This window comes from Mustela erminea, chromosome 7 (assembly GCF_009829155.1).
Source record: "Mustela erminea isolate mMusErm1 chromosome 7, mMusErm1.Pri, whole genome shotgun sequence".
Classification (NCBI taxonomy): domain Eukaryota; kingdom Metazoa; phylum Chordata; class Mammalia; order Carnivora; family Mustelidae; genus Mustela; species Mustela erminea.
Window position 1 is genome coordinate 4981851 of NC_045620.1, and position 25118 is coordinate 5006968.

Genomic DNA, 25118 nt, shown 5'->3' on the forward strand with positions numbered 1-25118 from the left:
TGCATGGGATATACTCATACTAAAATTTGTCCGTGATTTATCTGAAATTCACATTGATCTGGCAGCCTCAGGCACACACAAAGCCTCCCATGACTGTGGGTTCTTAAGCGTATGCTTCTCCCAGAGCAATTCTGTCCTTTCCTCCTACCCACCTTAGCCAAGGACACTGTCACGGGGTGACGCCTTCCCAATTGCCAGTCCTCTCATCTGTAAAGTGATGCTAGTTCCTCCCTCCCCGGGTTGCCTTGAGGATTACACAGCATAACCACTAGCACATAGTCAGCCTCTTACTCAGCCCTGACTCCTTCATTCCTGACTGTCATCCCAGTCAAGGACACCATGAGGAGTGCCATTTTGCAGAGGAGGTAGCTGCTGTGGGACAGAGGAAGGGACTTGCCAAGGTCATGTGACCCACCCATCTTTAGAGCTGCAGTTGTGACCACCATGTCCAGCACCCCACTTCAGGCCTCTGGGCAGAGCCAACTTTGGAACCAGGGTCCAGACCACGAACCAGGGGCAAGTGCCGCCATCACAGCGGTGATGTCACACCGTAGGCACTCCGTGAAGGCCGCCAGCGCTGTCGTCCCAGGCCGATCAACCAGAGGCCAACGTTGTGGCTAAGGTGGTTTTTTTTTTCTTTCTTTCTTTTTTAATCCATTGAATTCACTGGTTATTTTTGCCTGCTGGTGGTTCGACCTCGATTGAGTAAATGCTGCTTCATTTCCAAGGCAATCAAAGTGCGGGGTTTTTCACTGTCAGACATCCAGAGCCTCTGCCAGAGAGTCAAAGCGCAGGGGTTGTTCCTGGACTCCTGAGTTCCCGGCACACAGCGCCGGAGCTCCTGAGAGTTTGTTGATTGAATGAAAGAAGGGATCACTGAAAGAAGGGGCTACGATGGTTTGGCCCAGGCAATGAGTGGGACGCACGGTCATCCCCAGGTCCAACCTACATTGTTAGGGCCCCCCAAGCAGCAATCAGGAACCCCCAGGCTTTCCCTCCAAGCTGTGGGGGCCAAATGGCAGGGAGACCTCCCCCATCCCAGACCTGCAGGTAGATCAGTCCCTTCTCAGGCTAGGGTCTGAGACTGTCCCGGCCATGCCATCCCTGAGAGCTCCCCACGTCCGAGTCCTGAGGTTGGGCACAGCTCTGAGAGTGAGCCTCTCTTCCCAAACAAATGATGGTCAGTACCTTTGAAATTCCCTCTAGGTTGGGCAACCCCTAGGGTTCCTCCATAAATCCACCCGGAACACCCAGTCACCCCTGAGCTGGAGTCCTACAGAGTTCTTGGCCTGCGCTCTTAAGAGAGCAGGAGGCATCGCTGTGCCCAGCTGCCCGGAGGGTCACATCCCCTTCCTGAGCTGGCTTCCTTTGGGTTCTGCAAGTCTCTGGTGTGGTTACCCTCTCTTAAAAGGAAATAATTTTTAAACACCTCTACGCCCCCGCCCCTCCTCCAGCCACCATATGAAAGGAATCTGCTCCTTACTAAACCCCATTAATTTCCAGGGTATGTTGGTATTCAAAGGAGAAAACTATGTGAGGGTACAGATACCGGCTGGACCTTTCTTGTGTGAGGACCAGGGTCCTCCATTGCATGACCCTAAGCAACCAACTCCCCAGGCCAGTTCCCACGTCTGTGAAATGGGCATAACAACATTCCTGCCTCTGGGAGTAGGTATGAGGTTGAGTTAATATTTGGTAAGTTTCTGGCCCAAGGTATGCGATCCACTACTGCAGGGGAAACATGTGGAGTTTTAGGCAAGGGTCTAGGAGGGGACACACCAAATCGCTGAGAGTTTGGAGGTGTGCCAGGGAGAGATCCTCTGACGTAATATTTCCATTTCTTTTTAAACCAGGAGAATGTGTTCTTATAGCACTTGTGTAATTAAAACTTAATGAAATAAAAGTACACCCCCGCACTTCCTCCCCCCTCCTTTGAACTCCGGAGGCGCCCCCAACCCCCAGCCGGTGGCCCCTCCAGCAGCAGACAATGGGAGTGGATTCGCCCCGGGCCCCGCCGGCTGCGACGTTACACAAGTTCCCGACACGTATTTACATGACAAGGGCTCCCGGGCGTTTTTCCGAGCGGTCCGGGGCGTGTCTACCCGAATTCCAGTCTGACCCAGTCGACCTCCTTGAGGTCGGGTTAAAGGGCGCAGGGGGCGCAAGTTAGTAGAAGCCTCGTGGGACTGTAGACCTTGGGGGCGGAGAGTTTCCTGCGAAATCAGGTGTGGGTGATAGGGAGGACTTCCCTCATCTTCTCCAATTCCCTCTCCTTTGGGAAGGGACAGGCTTCCCCTAAACCGGGGTCAAGGATTCCGGGGTCCCGCGACGCACCCGCAACCCGCGGAGGTGAAGGTGGGAACGAGTCCCGCTTCCTCCGACCCGCGTGTTCAGGTCAGGGGGTTCCAGATTGACCCCAGTAGGGGCAGGGACGCTGCACCCTTCCTCCGCCCCGCTGGTCCCGGGTCTACGCGGGCCGCCTCGCTCTGGCCCTTTAAGAGCCCGCCCCCTTCCCTGTCACCCCGCCCCGCGGCCCGGGAAGGGGGTGCGGGGGAACCTCGGCGGGGATTGGCGCAGCGCGCGCCCCCTCCCCGGCCCCCGCGCGGTGGGAACCGGCAGCCCCGTCTAGCGCTGACGTCAGACCGTCTGCCTGCCTCCGACCGCGGTCTCGGAGCGAAACCCGATCTCCTTGGACTTGAATGAGGAGGAGGCGGCGGCGGCGGAGGCGCTCGGCTGCGGGAAGCCAGCAGCAGAGGCTCAGCCCCGGCGGCAGCGCGCGCCCCGGCTGCCAGCCCATTTCCCGGACGCCACCCGCGGGCACTGCCGACGCCCCCGGGGCTGCCGAGGGGCGGCCGGGGGGCGCAGGGGAGCGCGGCCCCGCGCACTGAGTCCCGCAGCGCCCCGGGAACTTGGCGGCGCCCCGAGCCCGGCGAGCCGGGGTGCGCCTTCCCCGCCGCGCGCCTCCTGCATGCGGGGCCCCAGTGCCGGGCGCCGGCCGGAACCCCCCCCGGCCGCCCCCGTGCCCCCTGCGCCCCGCGCCGAGCCGCCGCGCCGTCCATGCACCGCTTGATGGGGGTCAACAGCACCGCCGCCCTCGCCGCCGGGCAGCCCAATGTCTCCTGCACGTGCAACTGCAAACGCTCTTTGTTCCAGAGCATGGAGATCAGTGAGTGACCCCCGCATCCCCCTCCCCTGAGGCCCTGTCGGGCTCGGACCCCGAGTCCCCGCGCAGCTGCGGGCGGGGGCCCGGGCCGTGCGCGCCCCCTCGGGCCGTGCGCCCTGCGCCCCGGGCGCGCCCTCCTGGCTCGCGGCAGCTGGCGGCCGGCCCGGCTTTGTCCCGCGGCGCGGCGAGCCTGGCACGGCCCCCGCTGCCCGCGCCCCGCCCGCTGGGACTCGGACCCGGGGCCGAGCGGCGCGGAGGGCGGCGGGGCGCCCGGCGCGGGAGGGCTGGGGCGGTCGAAACCGTGAAGTTTCCATTTTATTTCCCTAAGGGGCAGTCTCGATGGAGCAATTAGGCCGGCTCTTTATCAACTTCGGCTGGGGGAAGGGGGGTGGCGGGCGTGTGAGACACTGTCTGGCCTGCGGGGTGTCTGGGGCCCGGGGTGTGTGTCTGGAGTGTGCGTGGCGCTTCTGTCTCGGTCTGTGTGAGTGGGTCTCCTTGCGTCTGTGGAGTGTGTGTCTGTGTGTGTCTGTCTGGGTCTGGCGCGTCTCCGTGTCTCTCTGTGTCTGTGTGTCTGGGTCGCAGTTTGTCCCGGGAGTATGTATTCTTCCTGCGTCTTGCCCGTGTCCGCGTCTGGTGCCTCTCTAGACTGTGTGCATTGCTCTGGAGGTTTGGGGACCATTGGTGTCTGGTGTCTGCATTCAGGGCTCAGCGCTGGTGGGTCTGGCCAAAGGTGGATCCCGAGTGTGTGTCTCATTGTGTGAGTGTCTGTGTCCCCGACGCACCTATAAATAGCCTCTGTCTGGACAGCTTGGCTCAGCCTGGCTGGGACCTTGGTTACAAATGAGTCAAAGTTTGGGGCTGTCTGTGTTTGGGACGGCCTTGCCCTGAAAGGAGGAGCTAGATCGAGGGTGGGGAGGGGGTGTTGGAAGCTTGCACCAAGTCGCCCTGTACAGCCAGAACTTGAGACAAATCAGCCTCGACTTCCGCCATGCATTTGCCCACTCAGGTGGAGGTTGGGTTGTGTAGACGGCCTTCTGGACTGTATCCCTTCCCCCAGCCCATCCTTTTGGGGACCTCTTGCCTCTTGGGGCTTCACTTACCCTATTCTCGCCTCTAAGCACCTGAGGCACCGGAGCACACAGCCCTTCTTGCAAGGGCCAGCCTTCTTCCAGCTGGGACCAGGAGTCAGAGGCGGCCACCACGGAGCAGGGCAGTCACTGGGTGACTCATAAGCCAGTTTCCGCAGGCGGCTGCCACAGTTTGTGGCCCCTGAGCTTGTACAGTGAGGCACAAGAGGTAAAAATAACCCATGACTGGTCCTGCTGGGGCAGACTGGCCTGCTTTGGTGATGGGTCCTTCCATCCATGAGTGCCCCCGCTCCCTCCAGTTCCGGAATTGAAAGTCTGCCTCCCCCCAACCTCACCCCCCCCCCCGACCGCCCCATGCTGGGCCAGCGAGGTGCCAGGAGAACCTGCCCAGAGTCACCGTCTGTGGAACTGAGTTGCATTAAACCAGATTGCTTCCCAAAGGCCCTTTGTGAACTCAGGAGGCTAATGAAATGCACGAGGATATTATTAAAATATGTTCACACATGTTTGGAGAGGGCCTCCTCAGTGCCGAGTGGATGCTGGTGAAGGACCCTCGGTGCCTCATTTCCCCCTTTCTGTAAAGTTGCCTTAGGGGAACCCCCCACCCCAGTGTTCCACGCTGTTGTGTCGAACTTAACATTGTGAGGACAGGGCATGGGCATTTTGCTCTTGTCCTTCCTTTGTGTTCAGGATGTTAAAAAAAAAAAAAATCATTCTTATTCCTGTCCCTTCAGCCTTGATGATGTTCTGGCTGACATCAGGGTGTTGTTAAACCCATTGCCCTCAACCTGTGTGCTTCCCCCAGTGGCATGTCTGAGCAGGACCCTCGAGGTTAGTACCTGGAACCCTGGCCTGCTCCAGCCAGCCCTGGCGTGGTACGTGACTCACCATGCACAGTGTATTTTTTACACACGGCCCCCTGCTTACTGGAAGAAAGCCCAGGGCAGGAAGGGAAAGGATCTTTAAAATGCAGGTATAATGTAACAGTTTGTTCCAAGTGCTAATCAGATTTCCACAAAGGCTCTGGTGAGGAAGCCTGAAGGCCTGGAGTTTCTTTGTACGAAAAGATGGGGAGGAAAATTTGAAGTGCGGAAGGAAGGCCACATTTCACGTGATGCAGACTGAGGGTGTCTGCATGCGGAACGTCAGAGATGGATTTCGAGCTGGGCTGCAGGGTCCTGTCCCAGTGGCCCTTGGTAGTAGGTTCCTTAAGCTGTCTTAGTTTCCTCATCTGAAGGATGAGACCCTGACGGTTGAAATCGAAAATTCTACCAGCTTTCAAGATGGGGCCTCTGCCCTCCAAAGTCTGGCTGGAGGCTCCAGGACCAGAAATGGTTCTCCTGCCCTCCCCCCAGCAGCACTGGGTCCCTAGTGTGGCATTCAGGTGCCCCAGATCTTGGAGCTGGGTGGAGCCTTGGCCAGCTCCGGCTTTATAAATGAAGGAAGGTAGTAATGGAAAGCTTTGCCCTCAGTCCCCAGTGCACCCTGGACCCAGACCCAGAGTTATTTCTCAGGAAGTGCACATTCTGTCTCTTTCATTTGGAACTTGGGCCCCGCAGTAGGTCCATCTTGAACCCGAGGGCTGGAAAGCAGCAGCATCCCCCAGCGTCACACTTGAAAGTGTGGGAACGGGGCTCTCTCCAAGGAAGCCAGGTTCAAGATATTCCCCGCACCCTCTGCATCCTCCACACCCTCCGGGGTCTCCAGTTGTCTCTGAGAGTCAAGGGGTGAGGGACGCTCTCTGACGGGGGTTCACTGTTCTCAGGATCCCCCCACAGAAAAATAAGCTGTTCTTTAAACAAGCCGGGGGTGCTGGGGTGAAAGACAGCCGGCTCCAGGGACAGCTCACCAGGCTGACAGTAGGGAGTTGGCCAGACTTTTCAGAACAGAGTTCCTGCTGGCCTGCGTGTTTCTTGGCATTCTTGTTGACCTCTTTAGAGGTTTGTCTCTCCTAGAAATTAGCCCCTGTCCTTCTCCTCCAGCTTCAGCTTGAGGCTTTTGGGCAGCAGGCAGGTGGGTGCCGCCTCTGCCTGGACTGACTTGGGCCATTCCGCTGCCAGGCTACATATCTGGAGGACCCCGGGCAGCAGCCTGCCCGGCCCCACCCTGGACCCCTGTGGCCAGTATCTCTGGTGGCTGTTCTGTTTCTTACCACCACTAATGTCACTGAGCCTCTGATTGCTCTTCGCCACCTGGTTCCAGACAGATACTCCCAAACACTACAAACTGAGCTTGCAGAAACGCCCAGGACACCCGGTGCCCTGTGTCTCAAATCCGGGCATTTCACCCAAGGGACAAGGACGTCCTTGTGAGGAGGGAGGGGGAGGCTGTGGGGGTTGCTGGACACTTAGGAGCATCCCTGGCCTCTGCCTACTAGGTGCCCGTTGGAGTAGGCTTCTGCTCCCCTGCCAAGTCGTAACACCCCAAAATGCCTCCGGACCTCGCCTGATGTCCTTGGCCTGGCTGAGAACTGCTGTTTTAATCGGCTACTTCTCCGGGGACCTGAGGGCGGAAGGGAGTTGCGCAGTCAGTCTCGCTCAGAGATCAGCCCCAGTGAAGGCTCTTGGTTGTGCTCAGAGTTGGCGCCTGCCTGTCATTCACTCCCTTGGCCTCTTGAGTGCCTGCTGTGTGCCGCGCAGGAAGGATGGGGGCTCCGTCTTGAGGAGCTTCCCGGTTTTCATCTTGGATTTGCATTTATTAGGAGGAGAGACTCAGGCACTGTGCAAGCTTGTATTTCAGGATTTGGTTGACACTAGGGCCGTCTAGCTTGAGCCATTTCCCCCGTGGGCCCTTGGAGCGAGGACTTTTAACCCACATGTTTTCTGACTGTCTGGGTTTTAGGTTGAGGTGCAAATCCTGAACTGGATCTCAGGTCAGACAGTTGGCCACAGCTCCCCAGGAGGTCTGGGGTAAGCCAGCCACACCACCCAGCCTGGCCCAGGGTCAGGGCCAAACTTAGTGCTTGTCAAGGCAGAGAGTAAGTAATTGCTCCTGCGTGGGCACGCACAACCTGCCCTTTACGTTGTGCAAATTGATGCACTCGCTCTCCCTTGGAAGAAGGAGGGAGATGGAGTGGTGTGCTCAGCTGCCCCGGAGTGGAGGCCGTTGGGGAGGGTCAGGATGGCCGCCACTTTGGCAGGACCACAAGGTGCACATGTCCCACAGCAGCCCCAGACCTGCCTGCTCAGGGGCGCCAGTATCTGCTTGCACCGCATCCGGGCCCCGGGACACGTCAGCCTTCTGGTTTGTGCAGTGCTTGACATGTAAAACCGTGTCGGAGAGGAGCTTGCAAGAGATAGGGCCCAAATGGAGGGGCCGCGTGGCTTTTCCTCTTCGGGTTCTTACCACCCAGAGACCAAGTCTGCGGGCGACTCACAGTCTAGGGTCCTTCCCGCAGAGAGGAAACTCTTTAACAAGTGGGAGTTGGGAGGCCAAGCTCCCGCCAGCCGGGGCGCTTGGGTGGGCATGTGCTGAGAAGGCGGTCAAAGCCCAGGGCCTTGCTCTGTGCTTCTTAAAAGGTGCCGTGTGCCCACGTGTATGCACGCGTGTGTGTGCACACACTTGTGCGTGCCAGCGCACGGTTAGGCCCCGTGTGCTTGCCCGCCCGCCCCACTCTGTGCACCAGGGAGCCAGGAGGAGGACACTGTGCTGAGGCCCGGGAGGTGTGCCTCAGGGTGGGTGGGCTGCGGAGATCCGGGGCTGTGAGTGCTGCCTGAGGGGGCGGCCGCCACGCGGGCCCTGTGTGGCCAGACCTGTCCACTTCAGGGACCCGGATGTCTGGAAGTTGATACAAAACTCCTGGCGTTTAAGGACTGGCAGTTCTGTTCTCCTTTTGCTTCAAGGGCCCCGTGACACCTGTCCCCAGATGTGATCTCTCCGAGGGTTGCGGTGGGTCAAGCGTGTGATGGGAGGTGAGGCGATGGAGGCTCAGCCCGGCTCCAGAACATCCTGGCTGTCTTGGGGTCGGAGTGGAAAGTGGGGTGACAGCAGTTCCTGGGTGCTGGGGTTGGAGGGGGGGCTGTGCCTCTGCCAAGGTTATTCTCGTGGAGTGTGGCCTGGTGTCTCCACAGCTCTGTGATCGTGGGGCTTGGTGGTGACAGCGGGGAGAGGACTAGTCTCAACTGTCCACTTTGTCCTGTCCCCTGGCGGTCGCTGCCAGATGAGGAGACCGGCACCAGAGAAGGGTTTCCCCATCCTGGGGCTGGGGTGCTGGCAGTAGAAGGGATGTTAGAATAAACAGACATGTGTGGGAACCGTGACCTTGAAGGTAGAGGGACTTGACTCTTTGCCTTCCCTTGTCCCTGCCAGGCCCACCTCAGAGCTGGCCGGAGGGAACCCCTTGGATTCCCGCAGTCCACTGCCAGCTTCGGAGGCTGAGGGGCTGGGTGGGCCTGGCAGGCACAAAGGCAGGAGCACCCTGACATCCAGACACCGCACTAGGTCCCCTGCCGAAGAGGGTGCAGAGCACAAAGCCCAGAAACAAGGGATGGTCTGAGGCTCCTATTTTTTGAAAATTAATTCCCGTTTTTAACAAGTGAGTCTATACAGGCTGTGAACCATCAGAGTAAGACCGTGATCTTTGTTTTCCCGGCGGGTGGGGTGCATGTCTTCTGCTTGGCTTCTCCGAGCACCACCTTCTGCACGGGCTGGCCTAACCCCCTCCCCGAGGTGGGCCGCTCCCCTTCCTGTAGTCACGACAACTTGGAGCATTGACCGTCAACCTCACTTTCCCCTTCGAGTGACACGACAGAGCCAAACTGTGACGCCTCTGGGTCTCCGTCGGGGCCTTGACGGGTGCTGGTGGAAGCCTCTGTCGCCGAGCTGGGAGGAAAAGCCCCGGAACAGTTTTCAGACAGGAGCAGGGGCTTCAGTGCCCCGGGATGGGCCTGGAAAGCGTTGGGGTTTCCCCAGGTCTTCGCAGAGCCCCCGCATGGCTTTTCTCTTCTGTTTCCAGGGTGACTGATGGATTTTGCTGCCACTCCCTTTCTTAGTTGGATATGGAGAACTTATTATGTGCCAGGGGTATAGTGACGCATTTTTCTCAGTCTCCAAAACAGCTCTGTGAGAGAGCTGTTGGTATCACCGATTTGCAGATTTGGGGGTGGGGTGGGGAGGAGGGTCCAGAGGGGGTAAGGAACCTGCCCCAGGTGGCATAGCCAGGAATCTAAGCTCCCTGGCCCCACACCTGTGCTCCCAAGATTTCTTCCCCATGACCCCACACTGAGCCCCCCAGTCCCAGCCTTATCTTTACAAGACTCAACATGGCCATGGTCATTTAGTTTTCGCCCCAGGACTGCAAGCCCATGTTGCGCCGTTTGCAAGGGAAGAATGCTCACGGACCTCGCCGTCGGGGCCTTTGCGCTCTGGCAGCACAACACTGTCTTCTGTTCGCATGGTGTCCCCCAGACGGGTGTCCCTTACAGGCGGTGCGAGGACCTGGCATCTACCTCTGCAGCCCTGGTACCCCCACCTTCAGATGCTGGGGTAGGCGATTGCTGGACGGCCCGTGGCTCTTCCCGGAGGGACCAGATCTGTCTGCCTTATACTGCTGTCCCCCTGGCCGTCGGTCATGAAGGGGGCACCCAGCCGCTCAGTCGGGACTGGGCTGCAGAATGCCAGGACCCCACAGACAGAACCCTGCCCTCGGGAAGCTGCCCTTCTAGGGACCAGACATAAAAAGTTTACTCCAGGGAGGAGGCGGCGGAGGGAACGGAACCGAGGCCACTTTCAAAGCCTCCCTCGGGGAGGCTCCCAGACCCGTCATCCTGTTTGGGCTCCAGGAACACTGTGAGGGGTGGGGGAGGAGGTCTCTCCTGTCACACCTGTCAGATTGTGTCGGGTATTATGTAATTCACTGTCGCTTGTGTCGCTTCTGGTCATCAGACACGGAAGCGTGAGGTGCCGTGCCCATTTTGCTCGGTAGGTCCCCCGAGCCCTTAGAGACCCTGCACGTGGATGAGGCAGGAAGGAAGGGGCCTGGGCAGGGCGCGTGGGCAGGCTGGGAGAAGAGTCCAGATGGGACAAGACGCAGTCAAGATACAGACTCTGAAAACCATCTTTTCAGGACATGGGCTGCCTCCCTCCCGAGCCTCCAGCAGCACCCCCATAAAACGGAGGGGAGACCAGTAGCCACTTCGTAGGTGGGCCGGACCGAGGCCTGGACACTGACAGGCCCCGCTGGCATAAACTCATATTTGCAAGGGATCAAGGAAGTTTCCACTGTCTGGGGGGCAGGAATGGTGCCTTCGTCTCTGGGCACCATCGCTTCTGGAAACGTCCAAGGCCAGACAAGCCTCTCCTGCTTCAGCCAGACTTGTCCTGGGAGGTCAGGGTCTCCCTTCTAATTCCCTTAATGCTGAGAGTATGGAAATGACAAGAAAGGATAGCCACCGCAGGTCCCAACCCCACAGGGAGAGTTTGTAGGGCCGTTCTTTTCTGCACACACCCGCTTCAGGCCTGGAGTGTTTTGGGGGCTCTTTCCCCACCCGGTGTCACCCCCGAGCGGAGCTGGTGTTCACTCTGAGGTGACGGTGAGACACCACGTGTTGACGGGAGCTGGGGGGGCTTCCGGGACTCACCGGGGAGGTATCGGGTAATGGGGTCTTCTGTCGTTTCGGCAGATTCTGATACATGTGTGTTTTCCAGTGGGTTCGGGGGTGGGAAGAAGGGGTGGGTCCCTCGGCTTCGAGTCAGCACCCTCAGTGCCTAGCGAGGGTGTCCCGAGCCTCGGGGAACGTGGAGGCTGAGTTTCTTTCCCTTCAGACGTACTGTAACTAAAATCAATGAGTATTGTTTCAGCGGGTTTAGGAAATAGCTCTGCTAGCTGAAGAGTTTTAATTATTTGGTAGCAAACATAAAGTCCCCAGTGGCCCTGGGATCTGGATGCTGGATGAAGTCTGCTTCTGGCTTCTAGGCGCCGGCTCTCCGCGCTCTGAGGGCTGCTTTGTCCCCTAGAAGCACCTGCCCGTTGCAGTTCTCCAAGACCATAGGCAGCGCCAGGCCCCCCAGCTGGACAGACAGACACAACCTACCCCTCTGAACAGTTGCACAGGTTCAAGACTCCACCTTGCCTTTAAGTTTGGAGAAGTTGTCCCATATCTTGTGTCCCCTGCGGGGGACTTCAGTGGAGATGGGGACGGGGCAGCCGTGCCGAGTCCTGGAGAGGGCTGGCACAGCTTGTGTGTGCTACTGGCCCAGAGTAGATGCTCAGTACACAGGGAGGCGGTTGGCGGATGAGCGGCTTGACGTGTTCCTCACCTGCCCCCGAGACCGACGGGGAGCCCTCGACCCCAGTCACGGAGGCCTCGGGCCGGGAGAGTCTCTGTTGGTCCTTAGTTCTCCAGGAGATGATGTTTCCATCCCTGGCTTTGGAGGATGGTAAAAGAGACAAATCCGGCCGTGGATTTGTTTGATGTCAGTGGCTAGGAATACAGAAATATGTGCTTTAAAATACAAAACCAGGGCACCGGGGTGGCTTACTGGGTTATATGTCTGCCTTCGGCTCAGGTCATGATCTCAGGGTTCTGGGATCAAGTCCCGCATCAGGCTCCCTGCTCAGCGGGAACCTGCTTCTCCCCCCCATGCTCCGTGTGTTCTCTCTCTCTCTCTCAAATAAATAAGTAAAGTATTGAAAAAGTAAAATATGAAGCCATATACTTTTGGATATTTGAAAGACACATAGATACTTTATGATGTAAAATATGTAGAATATGTAGAATGTTTTAAAATGCTTGCTTCCACCCACCAAGCTGGGGTGGCTTTTTTAAGGTCCCTTGGCTGGAGGCCACTGTGGGGACCTGCCTTCCACCAGGTGTGCCCAGGACTGAGCCCTGAGCCTTCCCCTGCCTTTGCCCAGGGTTCCAGAAAGAGAAGCGGGGAGCTGAATCAGATTTCCAGGAAATTTGGGGGGAAAGCAGACTGTCCTTTCCCAAAAGAGGTATTCGGCCCTCGTTACCTGGTCACTGCCAGGGGATGGCTTTGCCGGGGCACTTGCTGGCTTTACCCGTGACGGTCCAGGCAGCTGCTGGTAAGAGGGGCTGCTGCCTGAGAGCCCAAGCCTGGTGTAAGCTCAGTTTTATTCTCTCTGCTTACAAGGATCTGATATCCCTGATGGGGAAGCTTCCCCTTTTGTAGAAGCTTGTCCAGGAAGCCTGGCCAGCAAGGTTTAACCCGAGGCCTGTGGGGTGAATCATCTCAGAGGTCACACTTCGTTAGAGAAGCTCAGAATTTGCATGTGACCACCTTGAACGCCCTTTCTTCATCACCCTAAGTTTTATAGTAGGTAACATGGCTTTGATCTGAACCACCTGCCGTTGCTGTGCATGGAGAAATCGTGGGAGCACTTGGTTATTGTGGACGGTGTGTTTCAAAACCCTGGTCGCAGCTCTGAGTTCTGCTGTGGGTGCTGCACTTCAAGAAGGAAAAATAAAAGTGAAAACCAAGATTTTCACTGAAACGATGTGCGTATATGTGCCTTCTTCTGCATTGCTTCTGTGGCTGCACGTTTTAAGGATTTCACAAACGTCTTAAGGAGCCCGCCAGGAGACGGTAGGAAGTGAGGTCCCCGGAGCCCTGTAAGACTTTGGTGGCCACCCCACCCCATCTAGCAAGTTCCCACGTCGATAGGCTGGTGCTGGGCTCGAGCTGGTCATAGCTCTAATTGCCTTCCTAAAAACAATTTAGTCGGTAATAATTCTGTAAACCTGTGAATCAACTTTGCGCAAACACCCTGAGTAATTTCTTTGTTCTTTTCTCTCTACTTTGTAATTGGTGTCTGTAAAAGCCAAAGGTTTGGCCTTGTGGAAGGCGTGATTCATTTATTGGTGTCTGTGGCGCCCGTTATCATTCAGTCATTGGAGAACGCCGTCGCGGTGAGCCCCGAGTGATTCATACCGGGCTGAGCTTGGCAGCCCGTGAGGTCACGGCCATAGCAGGAAACTATTTTTTCTAATCTGTTTATGGTATGGGAGGGAGAGGTGGGTATATTGAGATGTTGGAGAGAGTGTCGATTACGTTGGTGAGTGTCACCGATTAAGTAATACCAACAGGCCCTCTAAACGCCACTCGGTTTGCTGCTGGTGATCGTTACGACAGCTCACAGCTAAATATGCTCCTGTCTCCGGTGCATCTTGCCCGTGTTTTGGGATCCCGGTTCCTGAGCAGGCTGGCATGTAGGGACGCCCCCATTGGCGTCTTGGAGCAGAGTTTGTGGTCGAAGAGGCACAGATGCAGAGAATGTTCCCTTCTAAAACAGCAACAACAGGGGCACCTGGGTGGCTCAGTGGGTTGAAGCCTCTGCCTTTGGCTCAGGTCATGATCTCAGGTTCCTGGGATCGAGCTCTGCATCCAGCTTTCTGCTTGGCGGGGAGTCTGCTTCCCACCCCCACCCCCACCTGCCTCTCTGCCTGCTTGTGATCTCTGTCAAATAAATAAAATCCTTAAAAACAACAACAACAACAACAAATTCCGTTGACTGGGGGTCCATCACGGAATGGTTTCAATGTCCAGGTTTAAGAGTCAGCAGCCATTCGCCACCAGCCCCTCGATTTTCCTAACGATGACCATTATTAGATGTTTGCAGTTGCCAAGCCTTTCATTACTCCGCTAAGGGTGGGGACTTACACGTGGAGCGGCTCATTTTGCCTAATTTTATTACTTACTTGTGGCCCTAAATAAAATTGTCGCCACCCTCCCATCTCGAGGCTGATTAGACTTGCTTGCTGCGCGGTGCAGAGGTGGGTGGTGAGTCCAGCTGCAGCCGTTGTGTAAAGCCAGGCCCTGCCTGCAAGTGTATAGCCCGGCACTCGCCTCTGTGTAGTTGAGTAGTGTTGCTCCCCGCAGTCCGTTTCTCCGGTGACTCGCTGTCCGTCTAACTCACTCCGCCGGATCCTGCCGTCTGCGCCACAGAATGAGGGCCGGTTCGCAAATGTGTGACTCCCCAGCTCCTGGGACCCCTCACCTAGAGGGGAGCCCAGCCCGTGTTTATTGATCGGTTTTGCACGTTCCCGGGCGGGGATCCCGGTGCTGCCCTTCTTGCCTGGGACAGACACTGCTCATCTGTCGCAAGAGTCCACTCTTGGCTGGGGTCAGACCGTCCCCGAGGTGGTGCTCCCGGGCCCACTCCCAGTCGGGGCTCCGAAGAGGCTCACCCAGGGTGTAGATGATCCTTGGGAAGGAAGCGGAGCGCTGTCTTCACGGGGCAGCCCAGTGGGGAGAGGCGTGAGGGCTGTGGGTCTCCCTCCAAGCTAGGACGAGTCAGGCAGTGTCCCTTCTGGGAGTTTTAGGAATGTGCTACCACCCTGCAGTGCCCCAGCCACCGACCTTCCGCTCTCAGGCTTGGGTCCCTCCCAGACCTCCAGGCTTCTGCAAGGTGAGATCCTCAGGAAGATCCGTCCTGTTCCTTAACAGCACTTCCTTTGTCTTTAAAAATCACAGTCACGAGCCTGCATGTCACCAGAGCCTCCACTTACCTCCGCAGCCTCTTTGCCCTGGATATCTTGAGCCCTACCCTAAGCACACCACAGCATTCCTTTACACTCTAGCGAGAATGAGCTCTGGACCCTTTCCCCAGAATAGACTCAGGCCAGTGGGGGGGATGGGGCTTGGGAAGAACAAGGGAGCGAAGAGGCTAGGAAGCAGGCAGTGTCCAGAGAGTGGGCAGCTGGCACCCGGCAGCTTCGTCTAGCTGGTCGTTTCCTTGGTGTTTGCCCACAGTGAGGTTGTGGCTTTCCACAGCCCGGCTCGAAGAGGTGGAGCTAGGTCATAAGCCATGGTGTGGGAGGTCATGAGGAGCAAAACACCTGTGCTCTGCCCACCATCCCCTAAACTTCAGAACCACCCGTCCTCCCCCGCAAGGGTGTGGTCTCTCTGGCGTCCGCAGCTGCCTCTGCCCTCTCCGCCCCCTTCTTGGAAGGGTCACCTGGTGGCGGTGCCTGGGGCTCGAGCCTGAGAGAGCAGGAATTGGTCTGGCACCAGCCTTGAGCTGCAGCTGAACGGAGAGAGGGTTTGCCATGGCCTGTGGGTGCCGGGTGGGCCTGGGCTCCTGGGAGCAGGTGGAGAAGGCGTAGTGAACCTCACGGCTGAAGGTGTTCCTCCAGCCCTTCTGCACTCAGCGGGTCCCGGTGCCGGCTCCCCGGGAAGGCCACCTGGGGGCTCGCAAACCTGATACTCAGGGGCACCCCGAGCCAATTGCTGGGGACAGGGCAGGACGTCGGGGCGCTGAACCCTCCGGGTGATTCCGTGTGGCCGCAGCTTAGCAGAGGTGCAGGGGGCGAGACGAGAAAATCAGGGCCAGCCTTCAGCCCAGAGCCCTTCTGTTACTGTGGAGGCCTGCTTCTGAGCGCGTTGTAGTCCCCAGGACGCCTCACACCAGGGGGCTCTGGGTGTGCAGGGATGGTGCTTCCATTCACGGGCGTCCCTCCTGGAGGCAGCGGCGGGAGGCCGGGCGGCCTTGCCTTCGAGCATGGGGCTCCTCTGCGTGCTGTGTCCCAGACCAGGTGCTCGGAACAGCTGAGGTACCCGTGAGGCCTCCGGCCAGCCTTGGAGTCGGAGGATTCCCTGGGGTTCTATGGACACCATGATCACGGTGGGCGCTCGGCTTCGTGGCTGCTTTTTCTGTTCCCAATGTCTGCAGCTGGAGCTGCCCCTAACCTTTGCCTTCTGGGTTTTCGGCGACCCGAGCAAGGCTCTCCTTCAATGGAAGTGGCACCTTGCTTTTTTGCGAAGGTTTTTTGGCACAAGGGACAGAGGGGGGAGACAACAGGTGGAGACAGCCCCCAGTTGAAGGCAGAATGTTCTTTCTGGACAGGAGGTATTCTTGTCCTTGATGGCGCTGGAGGATCCCAAGCTCCTGCTCCTGCTCCTGCCCTGCCGTCTCCCCTGGTCAGTTTTCTTCTCTGCCAAATGGGCATCATCAAACCTAGGGCTTTGTGAGAAGGAAGAGCCCGTCATACCTCACCCGCGGTCCCTTCTCTTCCCCTGGCACCCGTGTTGTCCCAGCTCCGATGTGCCGAAGTGAGGTGTCATTTACAGACATAAAGCACATGGGTGTAACGTCTACTGTGATGAGTTTTGGCAAACGTGTATAGGGGACACCTGTCCAGACCGAGACGTAGAACCTTCTGTCCTTGGACAGGTCCCTGTGCCCCTTTTTGGTCTGTGCCCATCCGCTGGAGCAGGCAGGGCCAGCCCTTCCTAGTGGAGGGCTCAGCGTACGTGAAAACACGCTCTGTGTTCCCTCTTGTTTGGCTTTTCTCATTCAGTCTGCCGACTCAGAGACCCATCGCGTGGTGAGGCCTTTCTGTTTGTGTGTAGTGTTCCCCAGCGGGGAGGAGGCTTGGCGGGCGGGGGTTGGGGGCACGCTGGACCCAGAGGAATCACTGTCTCCGGGTGGAATGCCAGCTGCCTCCCCGGGGCAAAGCTTTTGTAACCTGGATCTGGGCCTCAGACGTGGGGACGCGAGATGTCTGTCTGTCCAGCCGCGGCCAGCGGGGCACTCAGCGTGGCTGCAGAGTCCTTGGAGGCACCGCGGGCCACGCCTCTGCCGCCGCCTGGCACGGCCCCGCCAGCTGCTGCTGCCAGCCCGCCTGCTCGCCTCCCCTGGCATGCATTCCTTCGCAGGGAAGAGGGATGTGGGTGACCCCAGACAGGTATGAATCATGTCTGGGGGAGGCAGTTACTCAGAGGCGGCAGCAGTGAGGCCGCGTTCCTGCCGGCTGACGGATGGCTCGGGCCTCCGAGTGGAGCTGTGGGTCGGGGGTCAGAGCAGGCCTCCCCGGGGAGCATGGGGGCTGGCACACCGGGTCCCCGGCCAGCCTTCTCTGCCGAAGGAGTAGAAGCTGCAGAACGGGTCCCGAATCGCGGCGGCATGGCTCTTAGGCGCCTTTTGCCCCCGGTCCTCGCTCTGTCTGTCACATGGTTGTGTTGGGGAGTGTTCAGACTCCCCGGGGCTGTAATGTGGCAACTCAGTTCCCTCCTGCTGTCACCCGTGCCTGCCGTGGGTGGGCCACCAGGTCACATGGATGCCCAGCGTAGCCGCTGTCCCCGGGCCTGTTTCTCAGACCGGCACACTGAGGTGCGGTGGACAGAAGTCACTTGCCCAAGGGCACGCTTGCCCACAGTTAATGGACCTGCATCTGATTTTATTGAAGCCACCCGTGTCCTAACGGTCCCACCGTGTAAGAGTGGGGAGGTCAGCAGGCCTGCGGCGCGCCGGTACCCTGCGACAAGCTGTTCACGGCGTGAGGAGGGGCATTAGGTTGATGGTTGGAGGTGCTTGGGCTGATGGGCGTTAAGAGCGCGTTAGGACAGATGGAGCAAGCGCATCACCGATTTCCTGAGGCCACTGTTCGAGACGAGAGGAGGTAGTAAAAGGGAGGCGATTGAATAGGGTGTAAATTTTGAAATTAAAATCTTTAGGAATCTTAATTCCTTTAATGGGTACTTGGAAATGGCAAACATCGGGGAGGCTGGTTGGACTTGTGTTCTAAGAGGCTCCTTCCTGCCAAGGACTTCTCGGGGTCCCCAGTAGCCCCTGCAGACTGATGGCAGCTCCCGCAGAAGGGGGTACCTCGCTCTTTGGTCTGCCAAGGTCACCCAGCCGTCTTGAAGGTCAGGGTCATCTCGATTCTAATGAGAGCAAGATCACAGGGTCCTCTGAAGGAAGGGGACCCAAGGTTCCCTCCGCAGGGGCGGGAGATGAGGGATGAAGGGGGGCTCCGCCATCCTTCGTCCGCACGCAGAGCTGGGAGCAGCACCAGGCAGGTGCTCGGGCCCCACGCTTGTTCTCGGGACCGTGCCGGCGGTGGGAAGCCAAGCCTCGGCCCCTCCGGACTCTCGGGGCGCCCCACGCAGTTTGCAGGAGGGTGCCTGTCACAGCTGTGTGTCATCTGGATCTCTGTGTGTGTTTTAACCGAGATCTCGAAGTTCTTTTTTGGTCATGGGGTGAAAACCTCCCAAATTTAATTGCCCTGCAGCGCCTGAAACGGTTTGTTGCTTTGCAGGTTAGATCTGTGATCTCCTGCGTAGCCTCCCTAAGGCGCAGTTTTGGCTCTGGGGGTAGGGGGACACAGGAGGTCGCAGGGGAAGCACAGGACTTCGGTGTGTCTCCGTTCTGGGCCTCGCGGTGGGGGGTTCGGGACGCGCCGTCCACGCTGCTCCTCCCTGCTGCCACTGGGCCACTGCTGGGAAAGGCTCCGGCCTCAGGGGCGTGGGGGGACATTCTGCCACGTCTGACTTGGGGTTTCGCAGAACCTGTGCTTTATTTCAAGTATTTTCAAAGCGGTTGGCGTGTGGCAGGGGATGGAGGGAGCTGTTTGAAGACCCCAGAATGACAAGAGCATCGAACCTCCTTTAAGGGATCAGAGTCCCTCGAGGGGATGGGTCTGGCTGGGGTGAGGCAGGCTCCTCCCCAAGGAGCTCCCGACTGACTCCAAGACCTTCCTGCACATGGAGCCCAGGCCTCGGGTCCCTGGTCTGGGTCCGGCCCTCGGGGACCCAGAGGAGAAGGCAAGGAGGCTATCCCTCACCCCACGGGCCTCACGGGCCGGCTGGGGATTGCTCAGGGCCCTTGCCCCCTTGCCCTCTTACTGCTCGTCCGGCCTCCTACCTGACTACCTGTCTAGGAATTTTTATTGCAAACCCGCAAAGGCACGGCAGCTTGGCTGGAATGTGAGAGGTCCCGGCCGCACGGGTGGGAATGCAGAGGCGGAGGCCCCTGGCCTGCTCCCAAGCGGAGTGTGGATAGTGTGCCTCTCTTGCTTCTGGGCCTGTCTGAGCTTCGTGCTCTTTGTGCCCTCATTCTGCCTAAGATTGGTCCTGGTCTGATCTGACCGCTTCCCCTGCGACCTCGGCCCATGGCAGGATCTGGAGTAGCAGTTGATTATGACGAGGTATGAAAGCCAGGGAAGTAGTCTTCAGAGTTAAAAAGGTCCTGGGCAGCCCCGCTGCGCCCCTAAGAACATTGCTGTTCTAAGGGTTCTGCTGTTCTTAGAACATTGTTCTAAGAACATTGCTGCTGTTCTGAAACCTCCCAGCCTCCTGGCAGCAGTTCCTGTCCTTAGACCCATTGCACAGATGGGCATACTGAGGCACGCACACTTGCCTTAGGTCCCATGACTGTGAGTGGCAGAGCCAGGCCCTGAACCCCAGCAGCCCTGGTTCCCGTGCCCACGAATTGGGCTGAGTGTGGGCTGTGGGCTCCGCCAAGGGATCGTCATGGCGCCACAAGGACCTGAACTGCCTTGCCAGTCGCTGGGAGATAGGGTAGCTCAGGGCTCCTAGGGCTCTGCCTTCCTCTCCACCATGAAGACTGCCCACGTGGGGTGGGGGCTGGACCAGGGAGGGTGTCCGGGTGAGGCCGGGGGCTCCAGGTCGACTCCAGATGCCATATGCTACTCTGCCTCTTCTCCATCTGGCAACGTCGGCCCTCAAGGAATTCATCCTGGGGCCAAGGGCGGCCTTGGCCGTGCCCGTCCTCCATGGGCTGTCGGCCAGGTACACGCTCCTCTGGCCAGAGAAGGGTCTTCTGGAGGAGGACCAGGCCCGGGGACACTGGGCACCAGGGATGCCGAGGTTGGGCATCTGTGGTTTCTTGGCCATCTGTGGTTTCCTGACCCCGTTATCTACCCTTGCGCCCCACGATTTCACGGGTACACCCTGATGCTTGCAGCCTGGTGAGGTCCTCAAAAGGGCCAAACGCAGTGTGTCTGGAGTGAGCAAGCACTGAGGACTCAGACACGAAGAGGAGAAGGCGGCGGAGCCGCTGTAGACCCCCACCACTAGGGGAGTGTCCCCTGGGGTTGCTTCCCTGTTCTGAGCCTTTGTTTCCTCGTCAGTAGAATGGGGATCCTAGGAGGCAGTCACTTCCTAGATCATCGTGGGGATCAAATGAGGGATACATGCTTAGCTCAGTGCTCCGGGCCTTGTAAATGCTCAGGAGTCGAAGGGTGTTCTGTTATTAAGTCGTCATCCCTCGGGCAGTGCCTTCGCCCTCGCCACAACCTGCCCGGGGACCCTTTGTGAGTCAGCGCTGGCTCACAGCCCCTCCCCTTTCAGAGCTTTGCCTGGGGACCCCAGCCCAGCCCCCTGCTGAAGGCACCTCCTGGATGTGCTGATGAGGAAGAAGAGCTAGGGAAGGGGGGTCGTCCCCTCGTCCCCTCGTCCCCTCGTGGCAACCTGATGGGGGCAGGTGCCCGAGGTAGGGACCGGGTGTGTCATCTGTAACTCCTGGTGGGTAACCCCTTGTTCTGCTCCTTCATTCATTTCATTTATTCAGTACCTAGTGTGTCTTGGGCGGAATGTTCTAGAAGTATACCGCCATGAGGAAGACGAACTTGAGTACGGCCGACAGAAAACCAGGGGTTGCGGAGCACAGATTGTCGGAAGTCGTGCACGACGCATCGAGGGGCAGAGGTGGACCATCTTTCTCTCACGATCTTGCTTTTCCATCAAGCTTTTAAATTGGTGGGGGAAGGGAGGTGGGGAGGCGAAGTGGACCTGGGTCCCCTGGTGTGGATGCTTCCTAATTTATCAGGTGCAATGGTTCCCTTAGATAAGGAACTCAAAAGGAGAGGCTTCCCGACTTTCCTGCTGGGGTGCTAATCCAGAAACTTGGAATGGACCAGGAGCCTGAATTTTTGGCCATTTTCTTGTAGGAGATAGGGATTCAGGAATGTAGGTCCTAGATCCCAATCAGCTGGGGCTGGAGCAGACTCTGCTCATTCTGGTGGATGGGGGCATCCTTGAGACGCTGATTCCCTCCCTGGGTGCTTCCTAGGACAGATGTCAAGCAGGGGATCACGGGCGTAGCTCGTGTGCCTGTTTCTCCAGTACCCGCCCCGTATTTCCAGCCAGGACCCTCAAGGATGCCCCAAGCCCGGAGCACCACCCTGCCAGGGACAATGGGCCCGTCTCCTTTTGTGTTGCTGAGAATATAGCATGGTTCTTCTGATGGTAAAAGGTGATCTGTGCTCCTTATTTAACAAAAATGCCAAGGATTTGATAAATGACCAAGACACAAGTCAAGATGCCTATAATCCCGTCACGTGGAGACGGGTTTATTTTGCTGAAAATACTTTGCAGGCCTGTCTCCAGGCATTTGTACCAAAGGCTGATAAAAGAGCTCAGAGCAGTGGCTAGGAGATGGTTGCAGGCTCCCCTACCCACCGCCCCACCCCCCCCACCCCCCAGCAGTTTTGGGAGGGGGAAGGACAGGTCGCCACCAGGCGGTCTGTGCTGTGTCCCAGCTGCGCAGCATCTGTTCCCTGGGACGAGTGGGTTGGGAGGCCCCCGGGGGGAGCTTCTGCCCCTCCTCCAGCACAGCTTTCTGCTGTCGGGCAGCCCAGATATGGAGCCTGTCCTTTTGCCACTCAGACCCTTGAGCCCCTCGTCTGTCAAATGGGCTGATACCCACAGTTTCTGTCTCAGAGGCAAAGGGAGTAGACCTAGCCATTAGGAGAGGCCCAGCCAGCACTGGGCACATAGTAAGAGTTCAGGAAATAATCAGCCACTGGTGCAGGGCCTCACACCCCTGGCCGCATGTTCCCACTGGCCGCCATGCTGTTTCGGGTCTGTCTGATGCCTCCAGGTCCCAGGTCTGACCTTCGTTCATAACCAACGGCTTCTGCTGGTAAGATAATCTTGAAAAACCGCAAATCTGATTCGACCCTCTCTTTATATTATACAAACTCAGAGAGGGTGACTAGGGGACTGAGGTCACACACCCAGCAGCCATGGCCTAAGTGTCCAGGAATGGGTCTCCTCCCCCGCTTGGAGCAGGGCCTTCCAGGCTCAAGAAAGACCCTAGGGCCCCTCATTACCTCAGCCCGGAATACATACAAAGTTTCTGAACTGGCCATCCTGGTAAGCAGCTTGTGTTCACGGCTGCTGCCTGGTCGCAGGCGCCATTCTGAGGGTTTCCAGTGGCTTTGCTTCTTCCGTGATGAGCCCAGGGGTCCTCACTTTCCATGTGGAGACAGTGCGTCCAGCCTCGGCAGCAACCCAGGCCGATTTCCCTGAGGCAGAGCTCTGGCCACCTCACTTTTCCAGGAGGGACAGGCGGTGCGTGGGACCGAGAGGTGGGCCCCTCTACAGCCACCGTCTCCTCGCCCCCGCGCCCCGACCTTTCCGCCTGGGAGGCCAGGCCTCCGGCCCGGTCGTACAATGCCCCCTTCTCTCGTTCAGACGGGCGGTCTAGACGCTCACGCTCCCTTTTGTTCTGTGGGGTCAGGGGGTGGGGAGTGGCCCCACAGAGTGGGATCTGGGCCGAGGCAGGAAGAAATCTTCCCCGAACGAAGAAGGGGGTGGGAGTGAGTTTCGGAGGAGGCGGCCTGCTGTCCCCGCCTGCCCGTCAGGTGACCAGCTGTCCCGGCAGAGAGCACTGCGTTGTAAGGATGAAGGCAGCGCCTCGTGGAACCCAGTGCGCCCGGAGCCGCCTCATGGACTTTGTCTAAATAAAACCCTACAGTCCCCTCGGGTGTGTGCCGGGCTGCTGGCGGGAACCTGGGGGCCAGAGGCAGTGCCTGGCCAGGTTGGAGCCCAGGAAGCTGTGGGAAGAGATGCTGCCGAGCCACGTCCCCCACCTCCACCCGCTTCGGGGACATCTGGTTGCTTCATCGAGGGCAGGGCAGACAGAAACCTCCCCGAGACGTGACCCACGAAGCCGTCTCGCTTAGTGGCCATGGGTGACAGGACGTTTGGGGCAGCGCTGGGCTGGCCACGGAGAGACCCCGCGTCTCCAGTGTGATCTTCTGCTTCCAGACCAGTTCTTGACTGGTCAGGTCTGTGACCTCTTGGCGTCTCATCTGTAAAATGGGGCCGTGAGTGGCCACGGAATCCGTCACAGGGTGAACTGGTGCAGGGGTGTCATGGGATAATCTGCCTTCTTCGCCTGGTACGGAGTGGGCGCCGTCACTCTCGCTGTCGATGGCGAAGTGTTCACGCGTGGGCTGAGCGGGGGACCTGCAGGCGCCCCATTCCCTGGTGAATGTTAGAGAGCATGGCAGAGGCCACGGAGCGGGGCTGATGGTGGGGGCAGCCGTGGAAGCCTTTGGCCAGGGCCGGGGCACATGCGCAGGACGCGGCTTGTGTGATGGATCTGATCACTGCCTCTTTGAATGGTCTGTTCACACCAGAAGCCCCCCCCACCCAGCTCTGTGCTGGTGGGGAGAAGCTCTCAGAATTGGGGTGGCAGGTGGCGCTCATTCCCCAGTACCTGTTGGCCCAGCTGTGGGGAAAGAGAAGCAGGAAGGGCCGCTCGCAGGAGCCATTCAGGGAAGGCAGAGCAGGGTCGGGAAGGGCAGGCAGCGTGGGGGATCTGTGGGAGCAGAGGTGCTGAGAGGCACCGGACGCCGGTGGCTGCGGTGACCCTCGGCGCCTGGCCCCTCCTGTGCCATCCCAATGGCCCTGATCCGGCCCTGTAGGACTTGTCTCGTCCCCACTCAGGGTAGGGACTCTCCACGACAGCATTGGGGGACGTGTTGGCAAAAACGTTTCACGCGCTGGCTTGGCCGACATCGGGGCGGCTGGGGAGAGGGAACTCGAGGCTGGGCCCCGGCGGGCGTGGGGTCACTGGTTCCCATCTGCCCTGGTTACAGGTGAGAGTGGCAGCAGGTGTCGGGGGGTCACACGTGCGGGAAGGAACCGGGTTCTTTCTGGGCCCGACTGGGTCACCCGGGGGAGTCTCGGCCCTGCCCGGACTCAGGGACTGTGAGGACCTCCCTCTCCCGCCGCTCGGCCTGAACCCCCTTGAGCGACTAGAACGCCGTCCTGACTCCCCGAGTCCGATCCCCGGCGGCGCCGACGTCTCCTGGCACCTCTGCTCCACGTGTCTGGGTGAAAGCAGAGGTTCTGCCCACAGACAGGGAGCCGTGGGCCGTCCCCGTGGGAGGAGCGGAGATGAGCAGACGCTTTTTATTAAAAATGAGCGTGTGGAAGGGGGCGCACATAGCCTGTAACGCCCCCCCTTTATGCGAGCGGTCTTCGGTTGCCGTAACCCTCGGGGGGTCTCAGGGTTTCAGTCGCCAGTGAGGTGACCTCCCTGTGGACCCGCACAGATCGCTTTTCTGCGTAAGAACCCTCGGCTCGACAGGGCTTTGTTGGAAGTGTTCGCCGTGTGTGCGGCCCTGGGCTCCGCTCCGTTGTGTGGGCTCCAGCCCCCCTGCTCTGCGTGAGCCGGGCAGCCCTGGCTGGGGAAACTGAGGCTCGGGCGCTGCAGCCTGACAGGGCCGCAGTAGAGTTTGGTCTGTGCCTGTCTGGTGCCGGTGTCTGGACGGCACCACATTTGAGGGTGGGCGGGAGGGACACAGGAAGGGAAGGCAGGCGGGTCTCAGAAATAGAAGCTGCCTCCGGCCGGGGCAAGCATATGCAGGAAGTGGCAGTTTGGCCAGCATCCTGGCAGGGAAGGCAGGGGAAGCTGACAGAAAGAAGGACCCCGGTGGGCACCTGGTGGGCACCAAGCTTTGCTCCAGAAGCTGGCAAGCCTGAACAGAAGAGACCAGAGACCCACATCTAGGGGACCCAGCCCCATCGGGCCGCCCCTGGTGGTGGGCTGGCCAAGGGGGTCTACACACGCCCTGTGCTTGGCCCACCACCGGCCCTGGGGTGTGGGTCCTCCTCCCTTTGACCTGGCCTAGCTTGGGAGGGGCACAGCCCCTGGTTTAGGGTATGTTAGGGTCACAGTGAGTGTGTCCCAGGGAGGCACCCTGAGACCAGCCCACCCCTGACCTTGTCCTTTCCTGGGAAGGGGCGAGCATTTCCCCATTTGGCAGCCTCCCTTTGTAAACAGGGGCCAGAGTCTCCTGCAAAACCCAAAGGTGACACCGGATTCCTGGGGGGGGCGGGGGGACACACAAGTTCTTGCCCCCTCCCCC

At 58.8% G+C, this 25118-nt stretch overlaps 1 protein-coding gene and 1 long non-coding RNA gene across 5 annotated transcripts in view; both read left to right on the plus strand.

The window, feature by feature from the left end:
• The first annotated feature begins 2559 nt into the window (after positions 1–2559).
• Positions 2560–25118, plus strand: part of PMEPA1 (prostate transmembrane protein, androgen induced 1) — a 50676-nt gene continuing 28117 nt past the window's right edge. For both annotated transcript variants that reach the window (XM_032350240.1, XM_032350241.1), the window contains exon 1: positions 2560–3166. In XM_032350240.1, the coding sequence (XP_032206131.1) occupies positions 3058–3166 (109 nt within the window). In that variant the 5' untranslated portion in view covers positions 2560–3057. The remainder of the gene's footprint in view (positions 3167–25118) is intronic.
• Positions 16926–24430, plus strand: LOC116594756. 3 transcript variants are annotated; one of them, XR_004287397.1, is made up of 3 exons: positions 16926–20446; positions 20525–20661; positions 21026–24430. It is a non-coding gene; the product is annotated as an uncharacterized LOC116594756 (long non-coding RNA). The 3 variants fall into 3 exon arrangements; XR_004287398.1 differs by having other exon boundaries at positions 21031–24430; XR_004287399.1 differs by having other exon boundaries at positions 21099–24430.